Genomic DNA, 27,951 nt, shown 5'->3' with positions numbered 1-27,951 from the left:
CTAAATACATCGACACTAACTAAAAAATATTTTAGGCATAATACATTAGAACTCTATAGAGGACGTTTCTTTTCTTTCGTACTACTTACGTATAAATAGATGTAGGACTAAATAGTTCGGTAAATAAATGTAGCTTCAAAAGCTGCCTTCGTTTAGTTGCCCTGACGGATGCTCTTCCAGGACAGTTTTACCTGTTTCAGGTCATGATGGATATCTTGTCACAGACCCTGGAAGTCGGCAACCTGAAAGACTGAGACGATGCCATTTTGCAAGGCATATTGTTCCTTACATCATAGGTTTCCAAATCCAATATTGCCCTACGCAACTAAAGATAGTGGATGGTTTTGTACATATTGCTGAATAAATTGGCTCCACTTTGCGCACTTTACATCAACCATCACCATAAACATAACGCAGAAATCTCATACGAACAGTTTAGACGGAGACCTTTGCACTGATGTTATGCGGTAATACGATATTGATTATGCATGTTGCCTAAAAGATAGCCAAACGAATCAATCGCTCACGATATCTGCTATATATATTTATACAAACGAGTTGAAAAAGCAATTTCAACATCGTGTGTAATTTGGATAATTTTCGCACTGAAAAGCTGTCAAGATTTTGACAAAAAGTGGTTATCTGTGGGAGCAATATTTGGCAAATAAGGTGAATGATGGCCTTCAAAGGTGATTCGTGCATTTTTGTTATAGTCACTACATTGCCTTTAAGGAAACGGTTCAGTTGCACCTATATAATGACGTGACCATCTGGAATTATCATAGAGGAACAATTTTTCATCATAAGTCACAATTTGTTGACACGGAACAAAGGGAGGTAAGCGTCTTCGTCTTTCTTTATGATTTTTCACTTAAATTTAGCAGAAGCCATTTGTGCAATTCGTTTAGCTTTTTTCGTTTAACAATTTGCTCGAGGTATAAAAGTGTGATATTTGTATAATACACACTTGAGACCTAAATGCTGACACCCATGTATGTTGGGTTTCATATATAGAGGAATACAATTACGTCTTGATTACAAAATAAACGTGTATACAGAATAACGTATTTCATCAAATCAAATCAAACCAATCAATACTACCACTACTACCACTACTAGTACTACTACTACTACTAATAGTACTACTACTACTAGTACTACTACTACTAGTACTACTACTACTACTAGTACTACTACTACTACTACTACTGCTACTACTACTACTACTACTAGTACTGCTACTAGTACTACTACTACTACTGCTGCTACTAGAACTACTACTACTACAACTACTACTACTACTATTGCTACTACGCGCTTCGATTCTATTTTCATCGTTACATAGTGTTGGAATTGTCATAGAGTCGATAACGATACGATGGTAATGTTACGTAAGAAATACCCAAGATGTCAGACATGTAACACGTCAGTGACAAATCATAGTTGCTTGGCAATGATAACTCTCAAAAATTTTGTTTATAAATTGCAGTCTTAATGGCTTTTTTAGGTCTACTCAGGCTTTTGGTAACGTTTTTGTTCGGACTACGCGTTTATATGCAACACAACGGAACAATTCATTCAAATGTGAAAGTGACGAAGGAACGAAAAGAGTCACTAGAGAGAAAAGAGATAATAAAAATACAATCGTCGAATTAGCTATTTAAGCTTTCAGATTATTTCAATGCATGAACATGTTATGGTGTCCACAATGCACCACGAAGAGGTAAATTATTTCATTTGTCACTTCATTGACTCATATCATCCGCCTACCTCCATTTTCGCTGTTGGATAAGTAATCTCATTCTCAGATGTTTAATCTAAAGTGCTTTGATGTTTCAAATCAATAATCTTGTACGATGAAAATTGTTTATTACCTACTGCAATAGAAGCTTCAGTAAGTGCATCCACATGAAAATATGATGATCTCTTCAACTTGCTTCATTTTAGAAAAAGTAGATTAGTACTCTCTTGGCATCACCTGTGCCAGTATATAAAGGTTAAGCAGTGAGATGTAGAACTATGAACAAGGTTAGCAAAATAGCTTTGTTTTATCAGACTTGGTCACCGCAATCCGGGAAACTTCAGTAACGAATCTTCGAGTTTACTAAAATCGTTACTAAGTCGTATGTAGATAAGTAATTATGCATTAAAGACTACAAAGTACGTAAAATAGACAACTACAGTAAGGAAACAACATTGGCGTAATCAGTTAGTTTTACGTATAGATATACTAACGATCGAATCTGTTGTTCGATGGAGTTTATTTATGACATTCAAAACGATTGAAAGAAGCTCCAGGAAATCAATTTAGCGTTAATCGTTATTAAAAAGGATACATATTTGCCGGTGTTACAGACTCAGTATCATAGCGATTAACCTCAAAGATCAGCTAGGTTCTACGTTGACTTCCCCGTTACGTCACCACCAGTTCACGTAAACCTGCCCAGATCTAATTTATCGATGTGTTTGTACGCTTCTACCTAACCTAAAGGCGAAAAGAACTCCACTTCGTAAATTTTTATTCATTGATCGACTGTTGTACTTGATTAAGAAAACCACTGTCGGGGGATAAACCGATGACGGAAACAATGGAGATTGCCGACCTGAATGGAGTGAACGTTGTTCATCGCCGTTGCCCTCCCTTCCCTTCGAGATGCGTCTGGTCGTTGTAATGCTTCACATACGTACGTGTATTAGGTACGGTTTCCGTGAGGCCGATGGGCCAGCTGACTGATTGACAGACTGGGTAACTGCTAGGTCCAATAAGTGCGAAATGCTATAGTTTAATGAAAAGCGGCTCGAAGAACAGAGTTTCTTCTATCTAACGAAATATAAAATTTTATGCTTAAGATGAACTGGAGCTATTAGGGGCACCACTTTACGTCTAGGCATCTATTGACAGCGACATCTATCGACCGATGTTTCGGGCTGAAGAGTTGCAGTGCGGACCTACATGCCAATTGCCACCACCAGCCGGTTGTACTAGAGCAGCCAGGTTGTATTATCAGAATTATCGGTCCCTGGGTCGACGTGACAACACGGAGCACTCGACACCTTGAGCCGCCTTTTTAAGATTTTTTTTTTAAATGTGAATTAAACGCGTTATAATGAAATTACAAAAGGTTTTCAATCAGCCGATGAAAGTGTGACCAATATACCGATTTACGGAACATAGTTTCTTGACCCGTTTCTGTATTCGTAGAACTTGAGGGATAGGTTGATTAAAAAATGTTAAGAGTATTGAATAGATAACAGTGAAAAGTAGCAGGTATAATATACTGGACATACGTCAGAAGAAGAAGAATCGCCACCATCTCGCTAGGGTGAGTGTGGTCCAATGAGTCAGCCAAAAGGTCTGTCTCGTTTTGATATAAACTTTCCACCAGTCAAGCCTAATTCTTACCTCCATGAATATCGATCACGCTTGTCATACTTGTTGGTATTCTTTACCTATTTTTGTCTGACATCATGTTTTTTTATTTGTATCAAAGGAGCGCGATGAACTCCTCAATGGGATCATGTTTACCACTCGTGACATTCTACGAGGTTCAAATACGTCTTGATGTAGTACGAAGGCGTCGAGCCATGCGTTCTCCGTGCTCTTCTCGGTAGTGATCCGAAGCCGGAATAAGTCTCTGTTCTGCTTTATGTTCATGTGGGCTCCTTGTCAAATTCAGTAGAGCTGTAAGGGCATGCCCATTTTTCGGAATATATCCGCAAAAAAATATCCGGACGAAAATCGATTGAACCCCTTCGTTGGCAAGTAAGGGCTCACTTTTAAAGGCGCACACGTATAAATCGACAACTTGTCATTTGTCTGGCATCGATCCTAATTATCTTGATCAATCTCTCGATATCCTTATGGCTGTTTTTGGAGCTCCGCTTCGTACGAAATCGTTGATCAAATAAGAACGAGTACAGGAACTTAATTAATGACGAGCGAGTACGACAAGAACGCTTCGACGAGGTCACAGCTGATTTGAAACATGCGTTAGGTCACGACGGGAAACATCGAGTGTCTTCAGAAGGCGGCCAGGAGACTCAAAATTAATATTCGCCGACTTAATGAGGACTTAATAAGAAAGCACCATTTATCGAACATAATAAGCGCACTTATTTTCTCAAGACAGACACTCTTTGTTTCAGCTGGAGGACCTAGTTACGAAGTGGCCGTCGCCTTTGCAGTATTGGCACGTATCGATACCTAACTGGACCTCACCCTATCTAGATGAACATCTCGGTCTGGTTATTAAAATTGTACCTATCGAAGATTAGACAAGACTGAACCTGGTCTTCCCACTACCAGATCTTCCCAAACATTATAAAACTAAATGCGAGCTTTATTCGGCAACACTTTTGAGGCGCGGGGGGATTGGCAGTATCTATTCGGACCTGCGCACAAAAGGCCTACTAACCTGGATGGAAGCCACAATAAAAGGCGATACTGCCGGTTATTATCATATTGACATTTCATTCAAGCTACCGAAGTAAGGAGTCGACTGCGTCGATGACATTATCACTGCCCTATTTCAGTACGTGGGCATGCTCAGGCAACAAAGACCGAAAAAATCGCTACTCGATTAATTCGTCAAGGTTGATAATAACAGTTTTCAAAGTTGTCATAGGTACTTAATCGCAAGTGCCCTAGTTCACCTGTGTCAGGATCTGCGGAGTTTTTCTTGCAGAGAGCATCACACGAATCTAATATGTGTTTCGACCAAGACCTGATCAGCCCATTTACCGCTCTTATTGATCTGTCAGGAATGGGGGTATTTGTTTTGCAACCGTGATGCTAATCTACAGCAGGAATCTTATTATACTTTATTAGTTATAAGGTAGAGCACATTAGAATTGACAAATTTCAATGATGGGTGACGATTTCTAGCAGCAACTCCACGTCTACCGGAATAGAGCCACTTTATTCTGGACAAGTTTAGCCTGACACTCTATGAAGACTATTATCTTTGCATATTAAAGCTCATAGTTAACGAACTCTTGTCCCGGTTCATATAGGACAGGTCTCTAAATATGCCACGTATAATGCTGTGTTCGTTGTTTCGCGAGTGTCGGGGACGTGGCCTGCTTCGAAGTGATGATTTGCGCATCTCGGTACATGGTCGCCAAGACCTTTTATGAGGCCCATTTGAGCGGATGTGACATTCAGGTAGGACGTTACACTGGCGAGCTTTTGCTTCATCAGCACTATTCAGAAAATTGTTAGTGCATTTTGCATCGTACGGTATTGAAGATTGCCGGATAGAGACTACAAAGCGGAGCTACAGATGATGACTCATGAACGTCATATAGGACTTTGTAGTTTCTTGTAAATCCGTATTACAGGAAAGCTACTTCAGCATTGCTTAGCTACTGTCGATCCTGGGTAACGGTATGATCAGCCCAATGGATACTCGACAATTTAAGAAGCGACCCTACAGTCGAAACATTTATTCACTCATGTAGTGTCTCTGCTGAAGTAAATTTTCTGTGTGTGCCACAGCCATCTTTAAACGTATGTATTTTACCCACTATCGTACACATAATCCACGCGATACTGAACAATTTATTTTAGATACGATGCAGTGCGCATATGCATACGCCAAATCACAGAGGACCCATCTATTTATTGCATATCGAAACAAAGATATCGATCGGATCAGAAGACAAACCGGGAACGGTTATTCGTGTCAAAAGAATACAACATGTCTAGATTCAATGAATAGCGATATAATGTTGTAGTGTACGTTACCTACAGACCTGGCAGATGCGATGATAACCAATTATTTGTACACTAAGTGTGAAAAAGATCGCATGGCACTAGATCCCTAGATAGAAACCACACGTTTGTAATACTTAGATCAGAACAATCAAAGGCAGAAGTTTTGCGCATTTAAGGCAGAAGTTTAAAAAAGGGCACCGATAATGAGAGATTTCAGTTCTCAGAAAAAAAATCAATGAGTTAAGTATCAGTCAATCGGTTAGGAGTATTATAAACGAATTCATTCCATACTCTACTTTTCATATGTTTGAAATTTGCTATACTTACATAATTCGACTAAAGACTAAATTTGTTGGCCAATCTACCAAAAAAAAAACAACAGTTCCATTAATCGCACTATTTAATGGACTTGTCTGCTAATTCTAGCTATTTCGGCCATGCGGAATCGCTTATTCAGATTAATTCCTCTTCATTGAAGCCCAGTTTCTTTACGACGAGGAAACCCAGGAGTGTTGCATTGGATCAAATGGCACTAACAAACATCGAGGCTATTATTGGACGATATTGCTATGTGAAATGAGCACCATTACTGCTGAAATTCAGGCGCAATCTGTCTTTGAGGGGACGTTGCTTAGCGGCACCAATAATCCCTTTTGTGTCTTACAGGCGACCCTAGAGGACGATAATTCCTACTCTACAAGGCGACATGGGACAAATGTTAAGTCGAAATAATTATTCTTGGTAAGTCTCTGTACGTACTGTGTGGTGCAATGAATGCAGGACCCACGTATGGAGAATCGACTGACGTCATTTTATGTCCGATGGATATTTTTGGGTTTATCAATCAAAATCGACGAGACATGTTATATTGTGTGGTACCGACACTTGGACAGCGCTGCCGAATACGAAGACATATTGTTTCAATTAGACGACGTGTTGATTAAACGAAACCAAGCTCAATGTTCATATTTAATTTCAACATGGTTCAAAAGAACACCTTTGATTGTCCTAATAATCTAAATTATTTTTACGAACAGAGAAGCCCTTTCCAATCTACTTAAATATGATTGATATCTGTTTTTTTTTTGTAGTAGTAGTAGCAGCAGTGATGCACAATATTTAGAAACGTATCAGTAATAGGATAGCACAATCTCCCATCAAAGCGGGAAGGTTTCTTACGTCGGAAAGCAGGCTTAGATAAATCTATTTGCCTACTATTGCCTATTAAACAGCTGAACAAACTTCCCCTGATATAGGGCTTGTATCACGACGGAACTTTTTTCTCCCTGGTAACATTTAAAATCAATGGAACTAAACGGAACGATGCCGAATGAAGACCTGTGATCCATGCTTGTTGCAAAGTCTGCTTGGACTAAACAGCTTTATCGTACTTGTTCACTGGCACAGTAAGTAGGCATGTTGCGAGAGCAAACAAATGCGTTAGTATAGATTGTCCGTTAAGTTCGGAGTTACGTCAATCACAATGATTTATTGAAACAGTAAAGCTTTGAAGTAGAGCGCTGCCTGTTCTACAGTAGTGTTTAAAACGAACGATTTGAAACAGAGAGAAAATGATCGACACAAACACATGTTAGACTACTATTGGTATTAACAGACACAGGGCACCGATTAAAGATGGAAAATACTGAAACTATAAAAAGTTGGCGGACACTGTTTATTTTGTCGTGTGTCGAAAACAAGTTTGGCTATTTCGATTATAAGCGGATCGCATTCTAAATCTTTATCCTAATCTTAAAATAGACCGACAGTAAAATGTTAGAGTAAAGCGCATTGTTGTTCGCGTTCAGGCCCACTACCTAACAGGTTATATAAATGAAGGCATTCAAAGATCTTCAAATTGCCCTAAAAGAGTTTACAATGGCTCTTAGACTGACTACAACAAAGAACTCCCTTTTTAAGATGACTTTTTAACATAAAGATCACATTCTTTCTTTGGGCCCACAGAGATTCCTCTAAAGATACTTCTCTAGAGTTCCTTCCAAAAAGCAAGGACCCAAACCCTCGACATGGCTTAATACACTGCAACACAGCAGGAGGTGTTTCGACTTCAAATCTAAAAGAAACACGGATCAAATAAGACGAGGAATTATGCTTCGTTCTCGAGGGCAGGTTATCCTATGAAGAGTGCGTACAAGGCTGGATGTCGTAAGGTGTATTAACTGAAATGGCTAACACTGATTCCACGAGCGAGCCAAATCGAGTTCTTCATTGCGTATTCCAATTATTCGCTGCGAAACGCAAAGATAACACAGCCAAGCTTTTATCTTGTTCATGCAGCTGTGCGTCAAACAAAAAGTCGGTCTTCCTCAATATGCGCACAAGGGTTCATCACAGCTGTTAGCCCCCTAGCGATACTTCTGCGGTGTGTTAAGGATCACAAGCAACAAGATAACACAGTGTATGCTCTCGTTTCAAATCGGTCTGAACTGTCGGAGACAATACTTCACACCCCTATGAGAACCGACCGCCATCGTTGTCTACTAACTCTTCACAATGGAGTAATTTCTACGCTCTTCGCAATCGCCTGGCTTTATCAGATCAGCCAAGCCAAGTATCGTCAGATTGATCTGAGCCGATCAGCTCAGAGAAAGCGCGTACCACTGGACCAATGCAAAAACATGGAGGAACAGTTGGCATCGATCGAGTTGTGCGAGTTTGCTACAGGAACTGCAACGCGCCGCTTGAACAAGACTATCAAGATAAAGCCGTCACAACTGGTCGTCAACGAAATCGGAGCGGGTGAGATGACACGGCTGGAGAGAGACACCTGGTAGACCTCGAGTAGTCACATCGAGATTTACCAAACAGAGTGAGCGTCCACTGTGACAGCCGGAGCGCAGTCAGATCACATGTACAGAATAGGCCACAATCTGAACTTGGAAAAAATGCCTCGAAACCATGTCTTTGCAGATTGGGATATAATGAAGGTTTGCTCATTAAGCTGTTGAAACATTTCAACGACAAACAATTACGTAGCCGCTGTGAAGACTGGTTTAATCTGGTTATGTTTTGATATGAATAGAACTAGGTAGATAAATTGATACAAGTTGTGAAAATGAAGGGTGTACGGTAATTGCCAGTGCGACGCGGAGACAACACATATAGGGACCTGGAAAGGAACGTACAAAAACTCTTGCCGCTGTCTCGTTTAGATGAATGTAACACAATGGTTCGGCCAGAAATTCCGTCTCAGTTCGACATGGATTTGCCACAAATCAAATCTAGCCGTAGTCGCCTGTTCTCACGGATGTATACTGTGCTCGCCGTGACGCTCACAATCACTACCGTGGTTCTTTCCGCCATTGTGTTCGCTTTGCTTCCTCCTAATGAACTCCCGGAAGGGGTCACGTTCATCACTCAGGACATCCTCAGGCCCAGTAACTATGTCTTAAGGCAGTACGAAGGCCTAGAGCTCCACAATGGCCTGCGTGTTCTGCTTGGCAGTGATCCAAAAGCAGAGGAAGCTTCTGTTATGCTCTGCGTTCAGGCCGGTTCGTTGTTCAATCCACCAGAGCTACCAGGACTCGCGCACTATACCGAGCATATGCTATTTATGGGCAGTAAAAAGTATCCGGGCGAAAACGACTGGGATACTTTTATTAGTAAGCATGGATCACTTCCAAACGCGCAAACGGATGCAACGGCGACATGCTACTTCTACGAGATTGATCCCAATTATCTTGACAAGTCACTCGATATTCTTTTGTCTGCTTTCACTGCTCCGTTATGCAGAAAGTCACTTATCGAATTAGAGATCAATGCGGTCGATAATGAGTTCCGTGACAAGATGAATGATGATGAAACACGACAACAGCGGGTCGACGAGGTGACAGCCGATCTTGCACATCCGTACAGTCTATTTAAAATTGGCAACATAGAAAGCCTTCAGAAGGCAGCTAAAAGACTCAACATTGATCTTCGTACAGCTGTAATGAACTTCATAAAGAAATATTACTCGTCGAATCTAATGAGCGCCCTCGTGTTCTCGAGTCACTCTCTGGCTCAGCTAGAGAAATTGGCAGCCAAAGCATTCTCGTCCCTGGTAAATCGGCACACACCATTGCCCAACTGGACATCACCCTATCTAGGTGAACATCTAGGCGTATTTATTAAAATCGTACCTGTCGACGACGAGACAAGGTTAAAACTAATTTTTCCACTGCCGAACTTCGATAAATATTACGAGAGTAGACCTGAACAATACTTAGTCTCACTCTTAGGCCACGAGGGGGCTGGAAGTATTTACTCGAATCTACAGAAGAAGGGTCACGTAATTCAACTGGAAGCCTCGACAAATGACGATATGCCTGGTAATAACTACATAGATATATCATTAAAGCTACCGAACGAAGGAGTTGATTACGTCGATGACATTATTGGGTCAATTTTTCAGTACGTAGCTATGCTTAAGCAGAGCGGACCTAAAAAGTGGCTATTCGACGAAATAGCTACGATAAGTACCAACAGTTTCCTATACCCTCGAAAAGATTTTACTGAAGAGGAGCAAATTACACTATGTAAAGACCTAAATAACTTTCCTTGGCGGCATGCACTGTCAGGAAGATATGTCTTTGATACGTTCGACGCAGATCTGATCAGCCACTTCACCGACCTTATCGACCCTTCGAGGATGCGGGTATTCATACAGTCGAAGAGCTTTGAAAACATAACCGACAAGCAGGAACATTACTATAATGTCAGGTATAAGGTCGAACGTATTGGAGATGATAAAATTCAACGATGGAAGAAAGCAACACCGAGTCCCTACTTTACTTTACCAGAACGGAATGATCTCATTCCGGACAACTTCAGTATAGCTCTTAGTGAAGACCGTTATAACTGCTTACCGGACCTTGTCGTCAACACATCCTCGTTTCATATGTGGTTCATGCAGGACAGATCCCTGAATATGCCATACGCAACGTTCCTCGTTATAATTCGTCATCCTAAGCTTGTATCAAGCGTCGAGAATGTTGTGGCACTCGAAATGATGATTCGACTGTTTATGTACTCGATTACTGAATCGTTCTATAACGCTCGTCTGGCTGGATTCAGCATCAATATAGGCCGCTCCAATGAGGGCTTTTGCATTTATGTGGACGGCTATAACCAGCACATGCACAGTTTAATTAAAAAAATAATGAAAAGCCTGAGTACCTATCGAATTGCCAATTGGCAAACTGACTTTTTCAAGCTAAAAAAAGAGTACGAAGAGTACTTGCTAATGACCATTAATGAACGACAGACGGGCAGGACAAGCATCCAGGACCTTATAAATCCTTACCTACAAAGAAATTATTTCTCTCTTTCTCAGCTATTGTCCAGCTTAGGCAATTGTAGCGTGGAACGAACACAGGAAATACTGGACACATTAAGAAACGACTCTACAGTGGAAGCATTCATCCATGGCAACAGTGTCTCCGCCGAAGCAAAATCTGTTGCCGGGACGATCGTGTCTACTTTCAAACGTACGTGCCTTTATTTCGATTAATCTAGACTACAGTCAAATTATTCCGCTCAATATGAGTAGAACTCAAATTTCGAGGTTGCCAATCTTGCTATAAATAAGAAAAACAGATCCAATTTTTGTAGCTTTTTTTTTGCTACGACATTTAAATTTTCCCCAAAAAGGCTAAAGACTTTCCTAATAACAAGAAGACTAAACTAGGCAGTCACAATAACATCAAGCAGATTTCTCAATTCTATGAAACAAATTATTATTGATTTTGATAGTCATCATATTAGCTGCTTAGTTTTTCATTTGCCGTGAACGAACAAACCATTGACCTTCTGGTTCAGTATTTTGATTTAATGTAAAATTACGATGTTATGTAAAATGGCACGCCAAACATTAGATTCATAATAATGACCTTAAAAATGACAAGTTTTATAGAAAAAGTAGTGCGAAAAATGGCCACTACTATTTATAATTAAAACATGTACAATTGCGGCGGTAAAAGAAAAAGGATCTAATATTTTGATGATATTAAGAAACGCAGTACTCACACATGATTTCAACTATTATCAAACAAAATCTGTACGCAGGCGCAATTTCTCTTCATCAGGAGAGCAATAGGCATCTATATTTTCTTTTGCACGTTCTAGGTAGCTACGGGCTTCAACAATTATATTATAATCCAAATTTCAAAATTAGCATTCGGAGATTAGAGCTTTTATGTTTCGTAATTCCACACTAATACCATTATGTACGAACCAGATTCGAAATGAGCTGTCCTCGGTGTACGCCGGACACATTAGACCAAAATGTTTGTGTTACATTTTAACACTATTTTACCATTTACGAAATACTTAAAAAGATGTGTCTTTAGATCATGGTACGACTTTAATCTACTCCTATAGCGAACGCTTGTAGTCCGAAAGAAAGTCATAATAATTATTTCGATATATTTTCGCCTTCCAAGCCGTATCAAATCGTTCGTTTGAATCAGACTTTTTTTTCACCGACACTATGTGCCAGTACGTACTTCCCGGGGACACTGAACTGGAAAGAGGGCATATGATTAGAAATCTTCAGACCGGTATTCAAATTTACCGGTATCCAATTGAGAAATGGAAATGGAGATCGACCGGTGAGCTTTTAATGCCCGGGTACGCATTAGTGCTATCCATTAGCAGTGGTGGCCCATTGTCTCTTAGTGCATTAGTCTCATAAATGATGAAAGGAATGATAACTGTTCTATATTACGCCGTGAAAATAAACTCATATTACCAGGGAAACGGGGTAAAGTATTCAATCATGAGGCAGCTGCACTTCAAATTTTGCCCTGGAAAATTAACAAGCGCAGCCTTAAAAGGTAGCAGAAAATTCTAAAATTAATTTTCAGACTGGTTGTTCCTTTTTTTGTCTTTCTATTTCCAAAAAAATACCTACTTTTACAATGAAGTAGGTATTTTTTTGCTAACTGTAACCGTATTTTTTTAAGCTGTTTTTGATAGGACAAACTACTCTGTTTTTTGCCGTACGTTCTTTGCGTTTTTTTATTTTTGATTCGGGATGATATCTAGACTCATTCGGCGACTTCACGCCACTTAACAGTCTGCGGCAACCAACAATAAGCCTTAGCTTAAAGGAACGATGAACGCCGTCGTCGTTGAAACTTACATCAAGTCCTAACGTAGACTTGAATTGCTCAGCCTACCGTATGTTGTGACGGAAAATTCAGAGTGACATTTCACTTAGAAACATTGAAACTTAGTTATAATTTCAGAATATGCATCCGATACAGTACAATGAAACGTTTGCTCAACTTACTACTTAAGTCGACAGTACGACTACAACCACAGCCGGCTATAATTAGTTATTAAATAAAAAAAAAATACTGTTAATATTTTTGCAGGCGGTGTGTTGAGTTTCTTAGACACCCCATCGTTACGTCAAGCTAAACTTCGTCGTGGCGTCGCTTATCGTCAATATAAAGTGAACGCGCAGCTTTCATCAAACCACCTGTATATGTTTTTCGAAGTGGATCGAGCTGGGAACGCTGAGGATCGTCTCGTAGCGCTTTGCGCTCTTTTTGCGAAGTTAATTAAAGAGCCACTTTTCAATGTGATCCGCACTAAGGAACAGTTGGCTTACATGGTGCAGGCCGTCGACAAGGCACAACAGGGTTCATTCGGTATATACTAAGATTTTACATGTTGGAAGTCTGCATGATGACTCTCGTTTGCAATGATAAACGCTCTAAAATTGAAGACCTACGTGTTGGCCAATGACTCAGACAAATGTCTTGCTGTTAAGAAACAAATTGTTGATCTCAAACTTTTTGTATGATAATAATGAGTAGATCTAACTTCTGTTGCAAACCTTTCGTAGTGAAACTTGATTCAAAGAAATCCGAGTCTAATAAGAGTTCTATGATGTCTGGAGCAGGAGTAGCGTTCTACCTTGTGACGAGTTACAAGCTCAGCCATGTAGAAGACCGGTTGGCGAAATTTGTGCGAGAATACTTCAAGGACTTTTTGACAAAACTCACTTACGAGGCCTTTGCAGAGCAAAAACGAACCGCCACGAAGCAGAAGTTAAAGAAACCTCAAAAAATGGAAGACGTCACTGCACTGTGTGTTTAAAACGCGAACGCTCGAAAATTCGGCATTTTTAATATAATTCAAATTAAACATGAGCTACATAGAGGATTCAAAACGACCCGTACAACCTGCAGATCATCACAGGGTGATAACAATTACATGGTCTCTGCAAATAGTGCATTAATTTAGCGAAATAGTCAAGTCAATTGCACCCTCATTAGTGTGAACTATACACTTCGTTCACATAATAGTTCTTCCAACATTGGACCTATCTAATATCATGCTAACCAAAGAACTACGGTTTAATGTCCTATTGACAAGAAGGCTCACAGTTTACTCTTTCTTTAGATTCTGGCAAGAGATGGTGGACCAAAGTTACATACTTCAGCGGACATCGAAAGAAGGAGCAGCGATGCGATCGCTAACTAAAGAGGACATCATACAGTTCTACGAAAAGTTCCTTGTTCGGTTAGAATCGACTACGGTTTATGCGCTCTATTTGAGCAATAGCATGGTGAGCTTGACTTTTATAATACAACGATATGAGCTCGAATATTTATTATACGTTCTTGTATGGAGACGAAAACAGGATTTGGCGTTCTGTCTAAAAAAACAGATTTCAGCCGATCAGTTAAGTTTCGAGTTCCCGCCAGGTTTTGATACGGGGGCAAATTAAATTAGTTTGTGTTAAAATGCTAGATAAACTTGAAAGTAGTTTTTTCTCGAGTTCTTTTTTTACGCATGTACGCAGTATTTTGTACATAATCAATGAACTTTTCGGCAAATATACATTGACAAAAAAAAAGATGAAATAATCATGTCATATCTTTTTAATGGTTAGTTAGAAAGCTCAGGACAACTTCACCGATAATTGCTACTTACGGCGAATAATCAACTACGCGCAGCCTTGCAAGGACACTAATAGTTGTAATGAATTTCTATTTGTTGCAGGATCAGAGCCGGGTCGAGTGGTCTGCCGCTAATTACAACGTTACGTCGGTCGACTCCTTTCGCGCCGACCACGAATACCACTCATTTGAGAAGGATCGTTCTATAGCACGTATGTCGCCGCCGTCTATATAGACACTTCGGTCAGTAATCCAGTTCTTAAGTGATTAAATCGCCCTGAACTACTTCTGGATTATCGCGCAGCAGCAGAACCGCTGAATCAAATTTGCCGCCTTACCCATACAACCAAATATGCTCAGACGAAACGAAGAGTCCATCTAGAAGTGGCAACTGTTTCACCACCTAACAATTCGACTTGGTAATGGAAGTACTTCAAATAATCTGCCAAAAAAGGTGTTCAAGTTTTAAAAAACCGTCGGTAACAAAGATGTTACGTCGGATAAAGACAGATTACATTTAAATTGTTAAGAATATCTAATGATTTATATTTAGCAAGAATAAGTAGAGGAAAAAACAACTGCTTGTGAGAGGTCTTTTTCACTAAGATCACAGTATCAAGTCAGTGTAATGCGTCTCAAGAAATCATATGGCAAACCGTGGCTATATACTAAATGCTTTCAAATTAGCCGTGTAATTTAATGGATATCCCAATGTAAATTTTATTAAAGTAGCACAAACCGACACCGATACAGCTACGGTATACTAAAACCAAAAATAATAGCATTCGGAACCTATTACCGTGTGTACTCCAATCTGCGGTGTTTATGTTTGACAGTTCTTTATTAAAGAGTGGCATGTCTAATTATATATTCGATATAGAGTAGTGTTATATGAGTTGAAAAGAACACTCATGTAGGTAGTCTGCCACAGTGCCAATGGCACGACTCGAGGTACTTGGAGCGGCCGTCAATCATTCGTGTGACGTGCCTTTCATATTCTTCGCCTCCATGTTCAGATATTAATTTTGTCAAATACAATGCATAAACTTTGTGAGCTAAGTAATTGCGTAGTTCGTTATTTATTATCGTTGACTTACTCAATGCCTTAGCATTGTTCACGGCATTTAAAATTACATCATCTACAAGCGCTCGCTTAGCAAAGCGAATGCATGTTCTTCATTCGCCTAAATACCGTGATAAATTGCGGTCAGACTCCTACTACTCGAATTACTATTGCCGGTACAGATAGGTGGCCGAACTCTTCTTTTCATGATCATAGATGTTGTCGAATGGTACATCAACATGCTCTCGCCACGCTTTGCCCTTTTTAGCTAGATTTTCACAACACGACTACTTATCACGGTAGTACGAGATATCACTAGATACATAAGAATCAGCAGCAACTTCGACCGGTCTAAAAAATTCACAAGCGTACAAGCCGCTTACAAGTAACCATTAAAAGCCATACAATTTCAGACCAACGTTTTGCTAATTTGTCTTGTACCCAAATACAGAAACAATCGATCTTATGCAAGGAGTTTATTACGATAAAAATGAACTACATGAAAAAGAATAGGATTAGAGTCGGGCTTGTTTGTTAAGTTTTATTTCTTTCTCCACATGTTGTGCGTTGCATCTAATTTGCACTAGTAAAAGGGTGTTAAATATCGTGTCAGAGAGTCATAAAATAAATGTATCCTCAGAAAACTAGCAAATTTCATGCGCTTCATAAACCAACAACACGATTGTTGTCGTACGCTAATGTACTATTGTTGCATATAAGCCACTTAGATTAAAGGACCTTTGGATCGTTGAAGTAAAAAACGCAAACGACCCAATGGGTCTAACTCGTTTTTGAAGTACACGGCTACTAACGTCAAGTAAATCCTTAGACAACGTCACCACGTTAAAAATTACGTTTTCAACTTAAAACCGACATTTTCTTAATCATCCATTTTTATAGATGTTTCAATACAAAAAGCGATATCTTCTTATTGCTTTTTCGAAGGCTCATGACATGTTCTGCTCCTTATTATTAAAAGTGATCTATTTAATAGGGATCTATTCGAAAATCCAATAGTCAATTCCCAATTATCGGTTTTTTTTTTGCAAATAGATGACTAAGTCGAATCATTTTGGTAAATCGAACTGTATTCGAAAACCGAAAGGAAACTAAAAGTAAGCAATTCGAGGTCGAACAGTTCTGTAGACTAACAACTGGCACCCAGTGTATTAATATATCTTTTGACAATACGATAAAAAAAAGGCCCACATGTGCACATATTTTTAAGCAGCGTCATTTATATTTTTGATATCTATTTAGTTCAGCTGCACAAGAGACAATACTCTTCGAACCTGCAAAGGTCATTTCGCGTAATATAAATATGCGGATATAAGCGCCCGACCTTCTGAGATCTTTTTAGAACTGAGCAGCATCGAGGCCGATCTGTCAGAACGGTAAATGGTTGCGTCTTCCTAGATTCGCAAGGATACGCATGTGCACTATCGCCACACTCGGTTGAATATTAAAAATGATATCTTTCAAACAAAATATATAAGTCCATTACTAATGGAGTAGGAAACAAGCAATCTGTGCGACATTATCTGACTAATATATTAATTATACCACTTTCGCTATCCTAAGTTACGTAATATATAAATAGCTTGAGGAGACCGTCAAAAAATGTTTATTCGTACATGCCCAAACAAGTTTGCTTTACCGTTTAGGTAAGTTCTGCTTTCAAGTTACAGAAATGCTTTATTCGATAATAACAACGTTTCTACTGTGAACTACACATACAGCGTTAAGTACGCGTAAAAGTCCAGCGTTGTTAAGGGTGAACTGATAGTCGAATTGCAAGCTAAAGGTTCGTGTCGTCCATAACCATGTACGATGCAGCTTTAAAGACAGTACACGGAAAGCTGCCTGTCTCAATTTTTTGCTGCAAATGCCGGCTCTTGCGCATAATTTTGTTGCAAGAATGAATCTCTTTTTGATAAAAAAAATTTACGAATGGTGTGCCGACTAATATATACAATTCACAATTCTACAGTTAACTATGCGCGACGTTTAATAAATACAGACTGAACCATAGTTTTTTTTATTAGTAAGTACAAAAATCCAACCGTACATTTGTCGTGCTAGGTAAAGTTGAAAAATACTGCTATGTACTATATATTATAGCTGTCGAATTATAATATACGCTACTTTATCTACAGCCGGATTCCATACCACCATGGCACTCGTTATGGTTTAAATTGGCATCGAAATCAATATATGGATTTTTAATTCCGATGCGAGTGCTGAAGATGTGCTTCGACAATATCACCGGAATCAATACCCAGCTGTGCAGGAGTTCCATTATCTTCCATAATTTCATCATCAAATTTAAACACGACATCGGTTCTCTGTACGCCCGCCGCGACACAGTAACGCTTGAATATAGCTCCAAGTGGCTCATTAGATTTACACCGGATCTCTTTCGTTTCACGGCGATTTCCGGTAATAAACTTGATTCTGAACCCCGCTGGGGACGCGCCGTGAGTATCGCTGTGCCCGCTGATAGGAACAAACTCCATTCGTGTCAAGCCAACGGTAGACAGACCCAAGCTCTGGACGGTGTCTTCTGGCAGGACTTCGCGCCGATTCTCTTCTGAGCCCATCATCAGAATACCTTTCCGGCCAGTAATGATTGCTGCCTCCGAAAACAGTTTCTGCATGTTGTCTTTTTCTGTTAGTCTCACTATGACACGAGCGTCTTCGTTACAGATTTGAGTTATGACGACTCTGTAGATGTTTCCTTCGGTTTCATCATCCAGCTCAGTTCGATGAGAAATGTTCAGATCGATCAAGCTTGCGTCGCTAACGCGTGACGACCTTTTACTCATATGATAATCACCGCCGTTATCTGAGCAGTCGCTATGATCATCGCTATCACTAGTAATTAGATGAACGTAATTGCGTAGACCTACGTAACTCTTAAAAGAGGACCCGCGACTTGATCTGGTTCGTCGGGGACGTTTTCGCACGGGACTAACGTTATCATCGATCCTGGACGGTGAGTTCGTCAGATCAATAAGCTGAATGAAGTAAATGAAATAGTACGAAAAACGGTAACTTGCAACTATTTCTATATAAGTATTCAGCGGCATATTAGCACGACATCGAATTCATGTAATTCTATTTAAAAAACAATTACGTTATCATAGCTGCAGTAATCAAAATATTATAAAGAATTTTAATGATTGTTGCCTAAAGTATCAACAATATTAACCAGTTTTTTACGCAATCAGTATGCATTTTGTTGCACTCAATAAAACAAAACTGCATTACATTTTAACTTGTTCACCAAATGTATTATAAAAGATATTTACTCAGCAGATTTATAACTCGATTATATAGATTTATAACTCAGCACTTAACAAATTAATTAATTGATGGGTAAATGACAGTGAGCTTCTATCACTTACTCATTGCTCTCACCTCCAATGTTTTCTTGGGACTCTCAACAGCTGTTGCCATTTCCAGCTGAATACGCTCGCCTTCTCGAAGTTTTCGAGTGACGTCTTCATTGAAGATGCCAGGCACGTCAAAAACAGATTTGCTTGCTTTACAACGTAGAAATTTTCCACAGTCATCGCTTTCACTTCCTGACATGTCGGACTCAATTAGACCCGCGAGGCCGTGAACTGTTCGGCTTACAGCCATTATGAGCGCAGTACTTTGATACGTATAAAAACTGCAAATGAGAGAGATGTCCGGTACGGAGTTATTTGGTATTGTAGTAAATTAGATTATCAAAAAAGAGTGGAGCTTCAGCTTATTTCAAGCCAGGTCTATAAGTGGGTTCTTAGTAAAAGCTTAAAATTGGACTCAATTTTGAACTTTATATGCGTTACCAAAAAATAACTCGATAAAAGAGCCATTTGTCAAAGTCAAAGTCTATCGCCCGCCATCTTAATAATATTTTTATAATGATCTGAAAATTAGAAACATTATGCTGGTCGCAGACATCGCTCTTTAAGTCTTTCTTCCGGATGAGTAAATTTGTCAATTATCAAAATGGGACGCACTGTTGAAAACAAACGATGCATATTTCACTATCATATTACCCTCTGACTGTATTTTAGTGAATCATAAATAAAGCATTAAATAAATATCAGATAATTCACAAGTGATTTGATTTTTTTCCTTATTAGGACATAATAGAACGAGGTCACAGTTTTAATATGATATAATAATATTCCAATATAGCCTTGTATATAATGAGAACCACTGCTCGTTCATTTACAGCTACGCTAGAATAGTGTATGTATTTGCGTTTGTATACAAAATTTGGTACCATTATTACTGAAATGTGTAAACTATGTATATATATATATATATATAGTTTACACATTTCAGTATAAAAAAGGGGAGCGGCGCGAACATGCTTGCTAATAAGTATTACGCAAAGAAAAGAAACGAACATGCAACATCTCTTTATAAATAACAACGTCACTTCTGCTGGTCACCGAATATTTACTGGTAATGGTCATATTCTATTAACGTCGAAATGGATTGATGCTTTCATCGATTAGACTTCCGATCAAAAGACACAAGAAGAATATGCAACCTACTGCTTCTAGCTTCCTTGACGACACATACGTATTGCACAATTGCAATGAAAAACGTTATTCAAATGGATTCAACCACCTCCTTTTGAGTAAATCACAATTTCACTGCGTCGGCTACAAATCAGGTAATCGCTTCCTTATATTTTATAAGCGGCCTGCTACCTCCATACGTAAAAATGGCATCAGTTGTTAATCACAAGAGCTCCTTTGACCGAACTCAGCTGTTAGGTATGTTAACACTAGCTCGCAGCGCTTCTTTTTATAAACACATCTGTTAAAGCACCTCGCTGACTGGCTTCGAAAAACGATGTTAAGTTTCGTCGTTCATGGTTTGTTTACATTGGTTACCCTCTCCACTGGGTTGCGTCTTGTCTGAGCTGCATCGAAGCTCGACGGGTTTATCTACTGCCATCTATGTTCATCAGCTGTCAGGCGCGCTTTTTCATTTCCGTTGTAGCGTAGCGGGTAAGTTAAATCGCTTAACTTGGAGACACGTAATAATCTATGTTTGAATCTAGGCGTAGACATACTTTGTTTCGTGCTGAGATCCATGCTACCGTATTAAACGAATGTCTAGTGGCCTAAGCACCCGAGTTAAAACACGGAAAAAAAGTTATGTTCTGTGCTTGAGCAGGTGTTTAATGCCATTTGTTCAATCATATCCCTAACGAGACGCAAGTGAGAAGTTCGAAATAAGGCAAGATACATAGTCCATTTCTAAACTTGGAGAGAGATGCACTACTGTCGTCTTCAGATGTCCTATACTGTGCTAATGGTGACACCTAAGAATCGTGCCATTACGCAGTCAACAATTCTGGCCGATAACAATAGATAAGATAAAGCCGGCTTGCGCCCGCCTTTCTTCCATTATCCGTCCGGTTTTTCCAATTTCTGGAAGACGTTTTGCGATGCTTCCACCAAAAACGAGGGAATATCAAAAAGCATCACTGTCTTAATAGGCCCTGTTAGCGGGACCATGACGTTTTTGGAGAGAGGTAGCCATCGTTCGAAATCGTAGTGACGACTGCAGACGCCACGTTCACCTTCACCTGATATGATATAATGCAACAGATGCTATCTTCAAACAGAAACAGTGCAAGGTGACCGGGTCGTCTCTGCTCCCGTTTTTGCGTTTGTTGTCGGAAACGAACTCGGGCTTGTCTGTCTGCTCATCTGCCTTTTGCTTTTTTGACGGATTCATTTTGTCGACAGGTGAACCAGCATATCTTTGACCTGCAGTATCGCTTCCCATTTATTTGTTTCGGATTTCCGTTGTCCGTATTCGGTACGTAGCACTGGTTTGTTGATATTCATGTGGATTCTTCCCTCACCTTTTCAAAGATAGGAGGACCTGCTCTGTTAATTATACCATGCATAGTGTTCACTGGGTGACCGTTCGTCTCAGAACACCGTGTATTTGTGTAATACAAATTACAAAGAAATTTTAAACGTCAGATAGCGTTCGGAACTCTGGTAAAAACAAACCTCTTGTTTGTTTTACCGCTTGGCCTGATTTGGTGATTTTAGATTCCACGCGTGGAGACTCAGGCTTGCCTATATACACGTCATCTATGGCGAGAGGCCAAGTAATGATGCAGTGACTTTTTTGCCTACTAAACTTAGAGACACGTAAGGTGCGGGCCGACGGCAGACACACCTAATCATATGTTGACAGAGGGGACAATATTTAACGGTAGTACCGAGCGTAAAACTCGTTCCACTCGCCGTTTATATTTGTTCGTTTAATACGATAATAATCCTTTATTACCCATAGTATCTCTGCTTGTACCGCAATAAATAACAATACTATTTTTCGCAATTCCGTGTACTGAATCGATTGCCCCACAGTAAGATTGTCTCTGCCTTACAAGCTCATTTCCATCAAATTTTGAAAACATTTGAAATATAGACTAATACAAGAAACAAAGAAATTAAGTGAACTATTACGTGTCATTCTAATACAACATGGAAGGAAAGTCTTGCTATTATAAATAATTTTTTTTTTTTTGGAGTACATGTCTAATTTCGCTTTGCATTTTACAAATGGGTTCTTAATGAGTTATTAAATTAGGACACTAATAATACTTATTATCAACTACCAATATTGCCACATTATATACGTAACGATTTTTAAAATTTACCGTGTACTAGGTCGGTTATGGGTATTTTTATTATTCCTGTGGCTTAATTTTGAGCTATCAGAATTGCCCTCAAATCCCGCTGCGCTTTTAACTCTCTTCATATTGTAATTAGATTAACTTGATCTAGTTCTTTGTAAAAAAAACCGTAGGATCTGTTGTTATGCAGGCAATTAACAACCAATTAAGTTTAGCTAACGTCTAAATTCTAATTATTAATATCTTATAATATGTCGTTATTTATGCCTGTTTATCTGCACCCTGCAGTCTACATTTTTCATTTTTATTATTGTCGATTTTCTGGTCTGTCATCTGCTGCTATCTAATTGCTAAAGATGTTGCTCACCGCATTGCTCGCGCGATCCAGCTATAGAAGAGTTTTGGCCAGTCGTCGGTCGCTTGTCAACTTCAGCACTATCATGGTGAATTGATACTTTTAGATAATATGTGCATCTGTAAAGAAATATTATGCACAATTTGAGTCATCTACTATGCCGTGATAGAAAGCCGCGCGCTTTTTTGAAAACTCAGAACGCTGAGAGAGACCCAATAAGCTAACATATATTTATGTTAGGTTTATGTAGAAATTATCGACCGACGAAGCAACAAAATCTTTGTATAATATCAAAAGTAAATTGTTGAACTGGGTAAAGTGTGAATTTAGAAAAATCAAGTACAACTATTTGACTTTGAGATACCTTCTATTTCACTTCCTGCTACCTTTAGCGTTGTTCGTTTTAAGATGAGTAGCAGATATATTATTTGGTTAACTATAACAGCCATAGATATGGAATTGGATTCTAAATGAATTTGTTCGTCAGCATTTGCTTGATTTAGTTACATCTGACCACAGGCTCGAAACGGATTGTTTATTGATGATTTAATCGTTTGCATAGTAGTTTATATTAACTTAAGCACTTTTTGCCGTTTGTGTTACTACGTTCCGAGTTCTTCAAGTGGATTACTTCGAACTTTTGACTGACAAACTCATTTGTTATATTCAAGTGACAACTCAAAGTGTCAGTACTTCCAATGGAGCTGTGATTTTAATAATGTAATGTGTGGAGGTTTCTTTTACAGGATAAAAACATTACAGCCATGTCGAAATTCGCTCCAGCTGAACGTGTAGCCGGAATGGGCGAGAGCGTTTGGTGATTATCTTTACCTGTACTTTAATTATCGAAGTCGTTCGCTTAACGTACAGTATTATGACTGATGACATTTGTTGCTTGTATTATATGATGAATTGGTCACAGAGTCATTATATATAAATATTGGAAGATGAAGTTATGAGGTTTCAACTATCGAAGAAAAAATATATGTTTTATATATGCATACTAGTTTTAACAAAATTTAGTCTGACATTTATTTATGGATCATTGTCTATTTCTAGGATTGAATTCGGCCGGCTAGCCCTTGAGAATAAACCTGTTAACCTTGGGCAGGGTTTTCCAGACATGCCTCCTCCTGAAAGCGTTGCAAGACCCCTCCGCGAGGCTATCATAAAGGGTGGCGATTTTATGATTCATCAGTACGCCCGTGGATTCGTAAGTAAAATCCGATGGAAGTAACGTTGCATGCCTAATATAATTTCACGGCCACTGTTTACTGGAGCCCTAACTATAAACAATTACAATGATATATGAATTGAATATTCATTTTTTATGTTTTATAAAGGGTTGCTCTAAATCCGAACGTCTGTGATTCTAAGGCATATCTTCGGTGTAGACGTCAAAATATAGCCGCTATACTTTTTTTTTGTATTATTTTTACACGCCCAACTTAGGGCGTTCCTCGTCTAGTGAATGCCCTCTCAGCGCTGTACAGTAAGCTAACAGAACACGAGGTTAATCCGAATACCGAAGTGCTCGTTACAGTAGGAGCGTATGAAGCTCTCTTTTGTGTGTTTATGGGATATGTGAATCCAGGTAAGCTATAATTTTTCTCTTTGACTAGCGCCAAATTTGATTATAGTCCGTACATTTTGCAAGCTATAATAATTTCGGTATAGCTATTTAATAAAAAATTAGAGCATTCTTGATTCTGTTTACCTTGGACGTTGTTTTTTTAAAAAGTACCGATTACTATGTGACGGATTCAGACGGGACCCCGTTAACTTGTCCAAACGTGTTTTTATGCCAATTTTTTTTTTAACATCGTGTTCGCGTCATTATGCCTTACTTACCTTTGATAATTACTTCAAAATCTTAAATGCAAAAGAAATCCTAAACAACGCTTTACAGACATGGTAACTATAATTTTATTAAATTTTGACATTATGCACTATTTTGTCACAGTCATCTCTATCTAATATATGAAGTGTAATAATTAATAAGCGTTAACATAACTTGATAATTGCAATTCAGGGGACGAGGTGATCATCATTGAACCGTTCTATGATTGCTACGAGCCAATGGTACGGATGGCCGGGGGAACTCCCGTCTTTATTCCTCTTAGACTGGTTAGTAGGACCGTGCTCAGAAAACAATTTAATCGAATAATATTTTTCGAATTCCTCCCTGTCACTTAGTGCTACTCAATATGCTATTAACGGCAGTGTCGATATGTGGTACAAAATGTATTAAGGAGAATATACCGTCCGCTTTGCAGTACTGTCTACGACCTGTAATCTGTTAACTTACATTGTCGGCGCAAGATCCGTCAGGCCTTTTCATTGAGGTATGCTGTCTAGTTAGGCGGTTATTTGAGGGGGCGGCAATAGTCTGGCAGTAAAAGGCCTCACTGCGAAATAATGCGAAGTAGTTATTAGTTACCTATTTATGAGGACGCACGTTAACGGATCGGCAAATACAAGTAGTGCTGATGTTGAAATTAGTTTAGACTATTTGGTTGCTTACCTACACTCATCGCGCTGAGCTCGCTGGTATGCAAACTAGGGTCGAGATACAAATAGGTGTTATGTGTGAGCAACCTTAAAGGCCACCTAAGGTCAGTAATCACTCACTAAATGAGTGTCAATGAGCTAATTATTTCTGTTCTACAGAAAAAAACGGGCGACCACATATCATCCGCTGACTGGGTTCTCGATCCCGTTGAGTTGGCTTCGAAGTTTTCAGATAAAACGAAGCTCATTGTCGTTAATACCCCGCATAATCCCCTCGGCAAGGTTTTCTCAAAGGTAAGTTGTTCTTTTCTGCATTCTGTGAAACATGAAATTGAAAAAACATTTTATAAGTGTGCGCGCAGAGCTAGTATCTAACTTTTCCATCGTGGCAGATGAGTATAGTTATAATAAATCATTTACCGTGTTATCTAGATCACGAGGTAGTGGTGTCCACCTTTGTAGTTAACAGCAAATGGGACTTACATCGAATTATGTTGAATATATCTTGTTATATTTATGCGACTGCGATACATGAAATATTAAGAGTAAGCGTGATGTGACCCTACAACGATAACATATCATTTTGTAGAATGCAAAAGTTAGCTATTGTGCTACAATACCATATACTATTTCTATTTTTGCTGCAGGACGAGTTGACTATAATTGGTGATCTATGCAAGAAGCACAACGTTGTAGCCGTTATGGACGAAGTGTACGAATGGATAGTCTATAATGGCTCCAAGCACATTCGGATGAGTACGTATCATACAATGATAGCACTCGAAACAACGTTTTTTCCTCCGAACAACTGCCTTATATTTTGAAAGTCTTCGTATACATACGTGTACTAATGCTATGTAAATTTCTTTATATATATATTACTATACACCTGTATAGAGGATGTGGACTGAGATGTTTTTATTTGAGGGCCCATAAAATCTAGCGTACGACGTATTGGTTTAAACTTATTATGGTATCATAGCTCTGTTATTTAGCTACCACAGAACTGTCACCTGATTTGAATACACAGGCATAAACAATTACTGTTTTGAATTTCGTAAAAATAGCCTTATATTAACCCAACATTCGATTGTGAGAAAGTGTATCATACAATATATATTTTGATTACAAATTGAAGCTAAGATATCAATTTACTGCCGTACATTCTCTTATTAAATGTTAACATGCGTTTATTGGTAAAATTTACTGGGTACGATACTTCTCCTTAAGTGATTGGTCCTGGCAGCGTTTTCGGGCGTGTAGTTCTATAGCGGGATGAGCAACCCACTTTCCACACACACACACATATATACATTGGGTTGTCGAAAAAGTACAACCGTTTTTTAGCATAATTGTTTTAAAGTCGCATATTTGAGATAATATGAGCCGTGTCAGGTCAGTTGATGTCCTTTGAAAGCTAATACTTAGCATTAGTAGCTGTGATAAAATTGAAATGCGCTACATTTCACAATTTGATTACGATAAAGGCATAGATACTACTTCGGCCCACGAAAAATTTCTGCTGCTTTTCGTCAAGGTTCGTTGTCGGATGAATTGGCCCGAATGTCATTAGGCTGCTTTCGTTGTAAAAATTTCCATACGAAAATGTTGCTTGTAGTAGTCGACCGCTTACAAAAGAACTAATGGTTAACGTTGAATAAGACCGGCACGTGAATAGCCGTGATATTTTCAAGGAAGTAAACATTTATCACCAAACTTTTTTAAACCATCTGAAGAAAGTTGGCAATAAAAACAAATTTGATGTTTACATGCCACGCAGATTAACACACAAGTATTTATTTTCGTGTGCTAAATTCTGCAGAAACTCAACGAAGTCAAACAATTGTTAAAGCATTTGATCACCGAGGGCTTCTGAAAAATTGATTACATACGATACGATATACAAATAAAAAAATGTGCTTGACAGTCTGACAAAGCGCACTCTGACACAAAAGAAGGTATTGCTACGTGTCTGGTAAGAGTGGAAGACATTCGCATGCGCTGGTGTCCCCTGACGGAACGATTAATTGTGACTTCCACTGTCAACCACTAATAGGATTACAACCAGCCATTGAAGAAAGTTGACCAGAATAAGTGAACATAAAATGTGTCGTCATTTACTTTGACAATGCCAAACCACATAAATATTTAGTAAGCCTACAAAAATTAAGAGAGTTTCAGTGGGAAATTTTGATGCATCCGCCATAGCCCCGATCTCACACTGTCAGGCTACCATCTGTTTCAGTCTCTGCAGAAACCGCTCGGCAGGGGTGTTAATTAAATTCCAATGCAAGAATACAAAATTTCGTCATTTAGTACATTTGGATAAGTATTTTAGGACAGAGGTCCTACAGTGGTGGACGGTAGAAGGCCATCGGTCGCAACATCATTTTAAATTACGAACGGTGTTTGCTTCAGTTTTGGATGAAAACTGCCAATATTTTTTCGACAACCCAATATATACATTCTCAGGCGTAGATAGTAGACAGACGCGATAATTGTAATACGCTTTGCTACATAGTCATATAAAATGTTCACGTTTAGTTCGCTAGTATATTGTGGCTTACTGGCTTTTCTCTATCCGTTTTTGGTAGACACGCTTCCCGGCATGTGGGAGCGGACCATTACAATTGGAAGCGCAGGAAAGACTTTCAGCATTACAGGTGAGTACGTCACAGCCTATCCTATGAACGAGAGTCTTTAGGCCAGTTCGTGCTTCTT

At 39.0% G+C, this 27,951-nt stretch overlaps 3 protein-coding genes across 9 annotated transcripts in view; 2 read left to right on the top strand and 1 right to left on the bottom strand.

Annotated features, from left to right (window-relative positions):
- The window catches only part of LOC111243344 (uncharacterized), a 27,404-nt gene extending 4,531 nt beyond the window's left edge, over positions 1 to 22,873 (bottom strand). The window contains exons 1-3 of the mRNA XM_086977197.1: positions 22,732 to 22,873; positions 19,115 to 19,370; positions 90 to 18,711 (exon numbers count right to left, since the gene is read on the bottom strand). Coding sequence (XP_086833323.1) covers positions 17,917 to 18,711; positions 19,115 to 19,370; positions 22,732 to 22,736 — 1,056 coding nt within the window. The 5' untranslated portion in view covers positions 22,737 to 22,873 and the 3' untranslated portion in view covers positions 90 to 17,916. The remainder of the gene's footprint in view (positions 1 to 89; positions 18,712 to 19,114; positions 19,371 to 22,731) is intronic.
- Positions 8,904 to 14,874, top strand: LOC111243342 (insulin-degrading enzyme-like). The gene is made up of 5 exons (XM_022788733.2): positions 8,904 to 11,205; positions 13,096 to 13,374; positions 13,629 to 13,815; positions 14,132 to 14,297; positions 14,735 to 14,874. Exons 1-5 carry the CDS (start codon positions 8,904 to 8,906, stop codon positions 14,864 to 14,866), a joined length of 3,066 nt encoding a protein of 1,021 aa, XP_022644468.1. The 3' UTR covers positions 14,867 to 14,874.
- Positions 20,595 to 27,951, top strand: part of Kyat (Kynurenine aminotransferase) — a 19,525-nt gene continuing 12,168 nt past the window's right edge. Inside the window, exons 1-9 of one of the 7 annotated variants that reach the window (XM_022788735.2) lie at positions 21,332 to 21,532; positions 22,721 to 22,807; positions 23,466 to 23,536; positions 23,779 to 23,932; positions 24,172 to 24,313; positions 24,752 to 24,801; positions 25,390 to 25,524; positions 25,878 to 25,986; positions 27,825 to 27,893. In XM_022788735.2, the coding sequence (XP_022644470.1) occupies positions 22,721 to 22,807; positions 23,466 to 23,536; positions 23,779 to 23,932; positions 24,172 to 24,313; positions 24,752 to 24,801; positions 25,390 to 25,524; positions 25,878 to 25,986; positions 27,825 to 27,893 (817 nt within the window). In that variant the 5' untranslated portion in view covers positions 21,332 to 21,532. Of the gene's footprint in view, positions 20,713 to 21,312; positions 21,533 to 22,705; positions 22,808 to 23,465; positions 23,537 to 23,778; positions 23,933 to 24,171; positions 24,314 to 24,751; positions 24,847 to 25,389; positions 25,525 to 25,877; positions 25,987 to 27,824; positions 27,894 to 27,951 lie in introns of those variants that run through there. The other 6 variants (XR_002670428.2, XM_022788734.2, XM_022788738.2 and 3 more) reach the window with 6 other exon arrangements.

This window comes from Varroa destructor, unplaced genomic scaffold (assembly GCF_002443255.2).
Source record: "Varroa destructor unplaced genomic scaffold, Vdes_3.0 BEIS01000001.1, whole genome shotgun sequence".
Lineage (NCBI taxonomy): Eukaryota > Metazoa > Arthropoda > Arachnida > Mesostigmata > Varroidae > Varroa > Varroa destructor.
Note: the sequence above shows the minus strand (reverse complement) of the source record. Positions and strands in the feature narration are given on the sequence as shown.

Bases quoted from the DNA above. Each gene is read 5' to 3' on its own strand.
- LOC111243342 (XM_022788733.2), top strand. From the start codon at position 8,904: ATGGTTCGGCCAGAAATTCCGTCTCAGTTCGACATGGATTTGCCACAA. The intron at 13,375-13,628 runs GTATATACTAAG...TGTCTGGAGCAG, and splicing joins GGCACAACAGGGTTCATTCG to GAGTAGCGTTCTACCTTGTG. The intron at 14,298-14,734 runs GTGAGCTTGACT...TATTTGTTGCAG, and splicing joins TCTATTTGAGCAATAGCATG to GATCAGAGCCGGGTCGAGTG.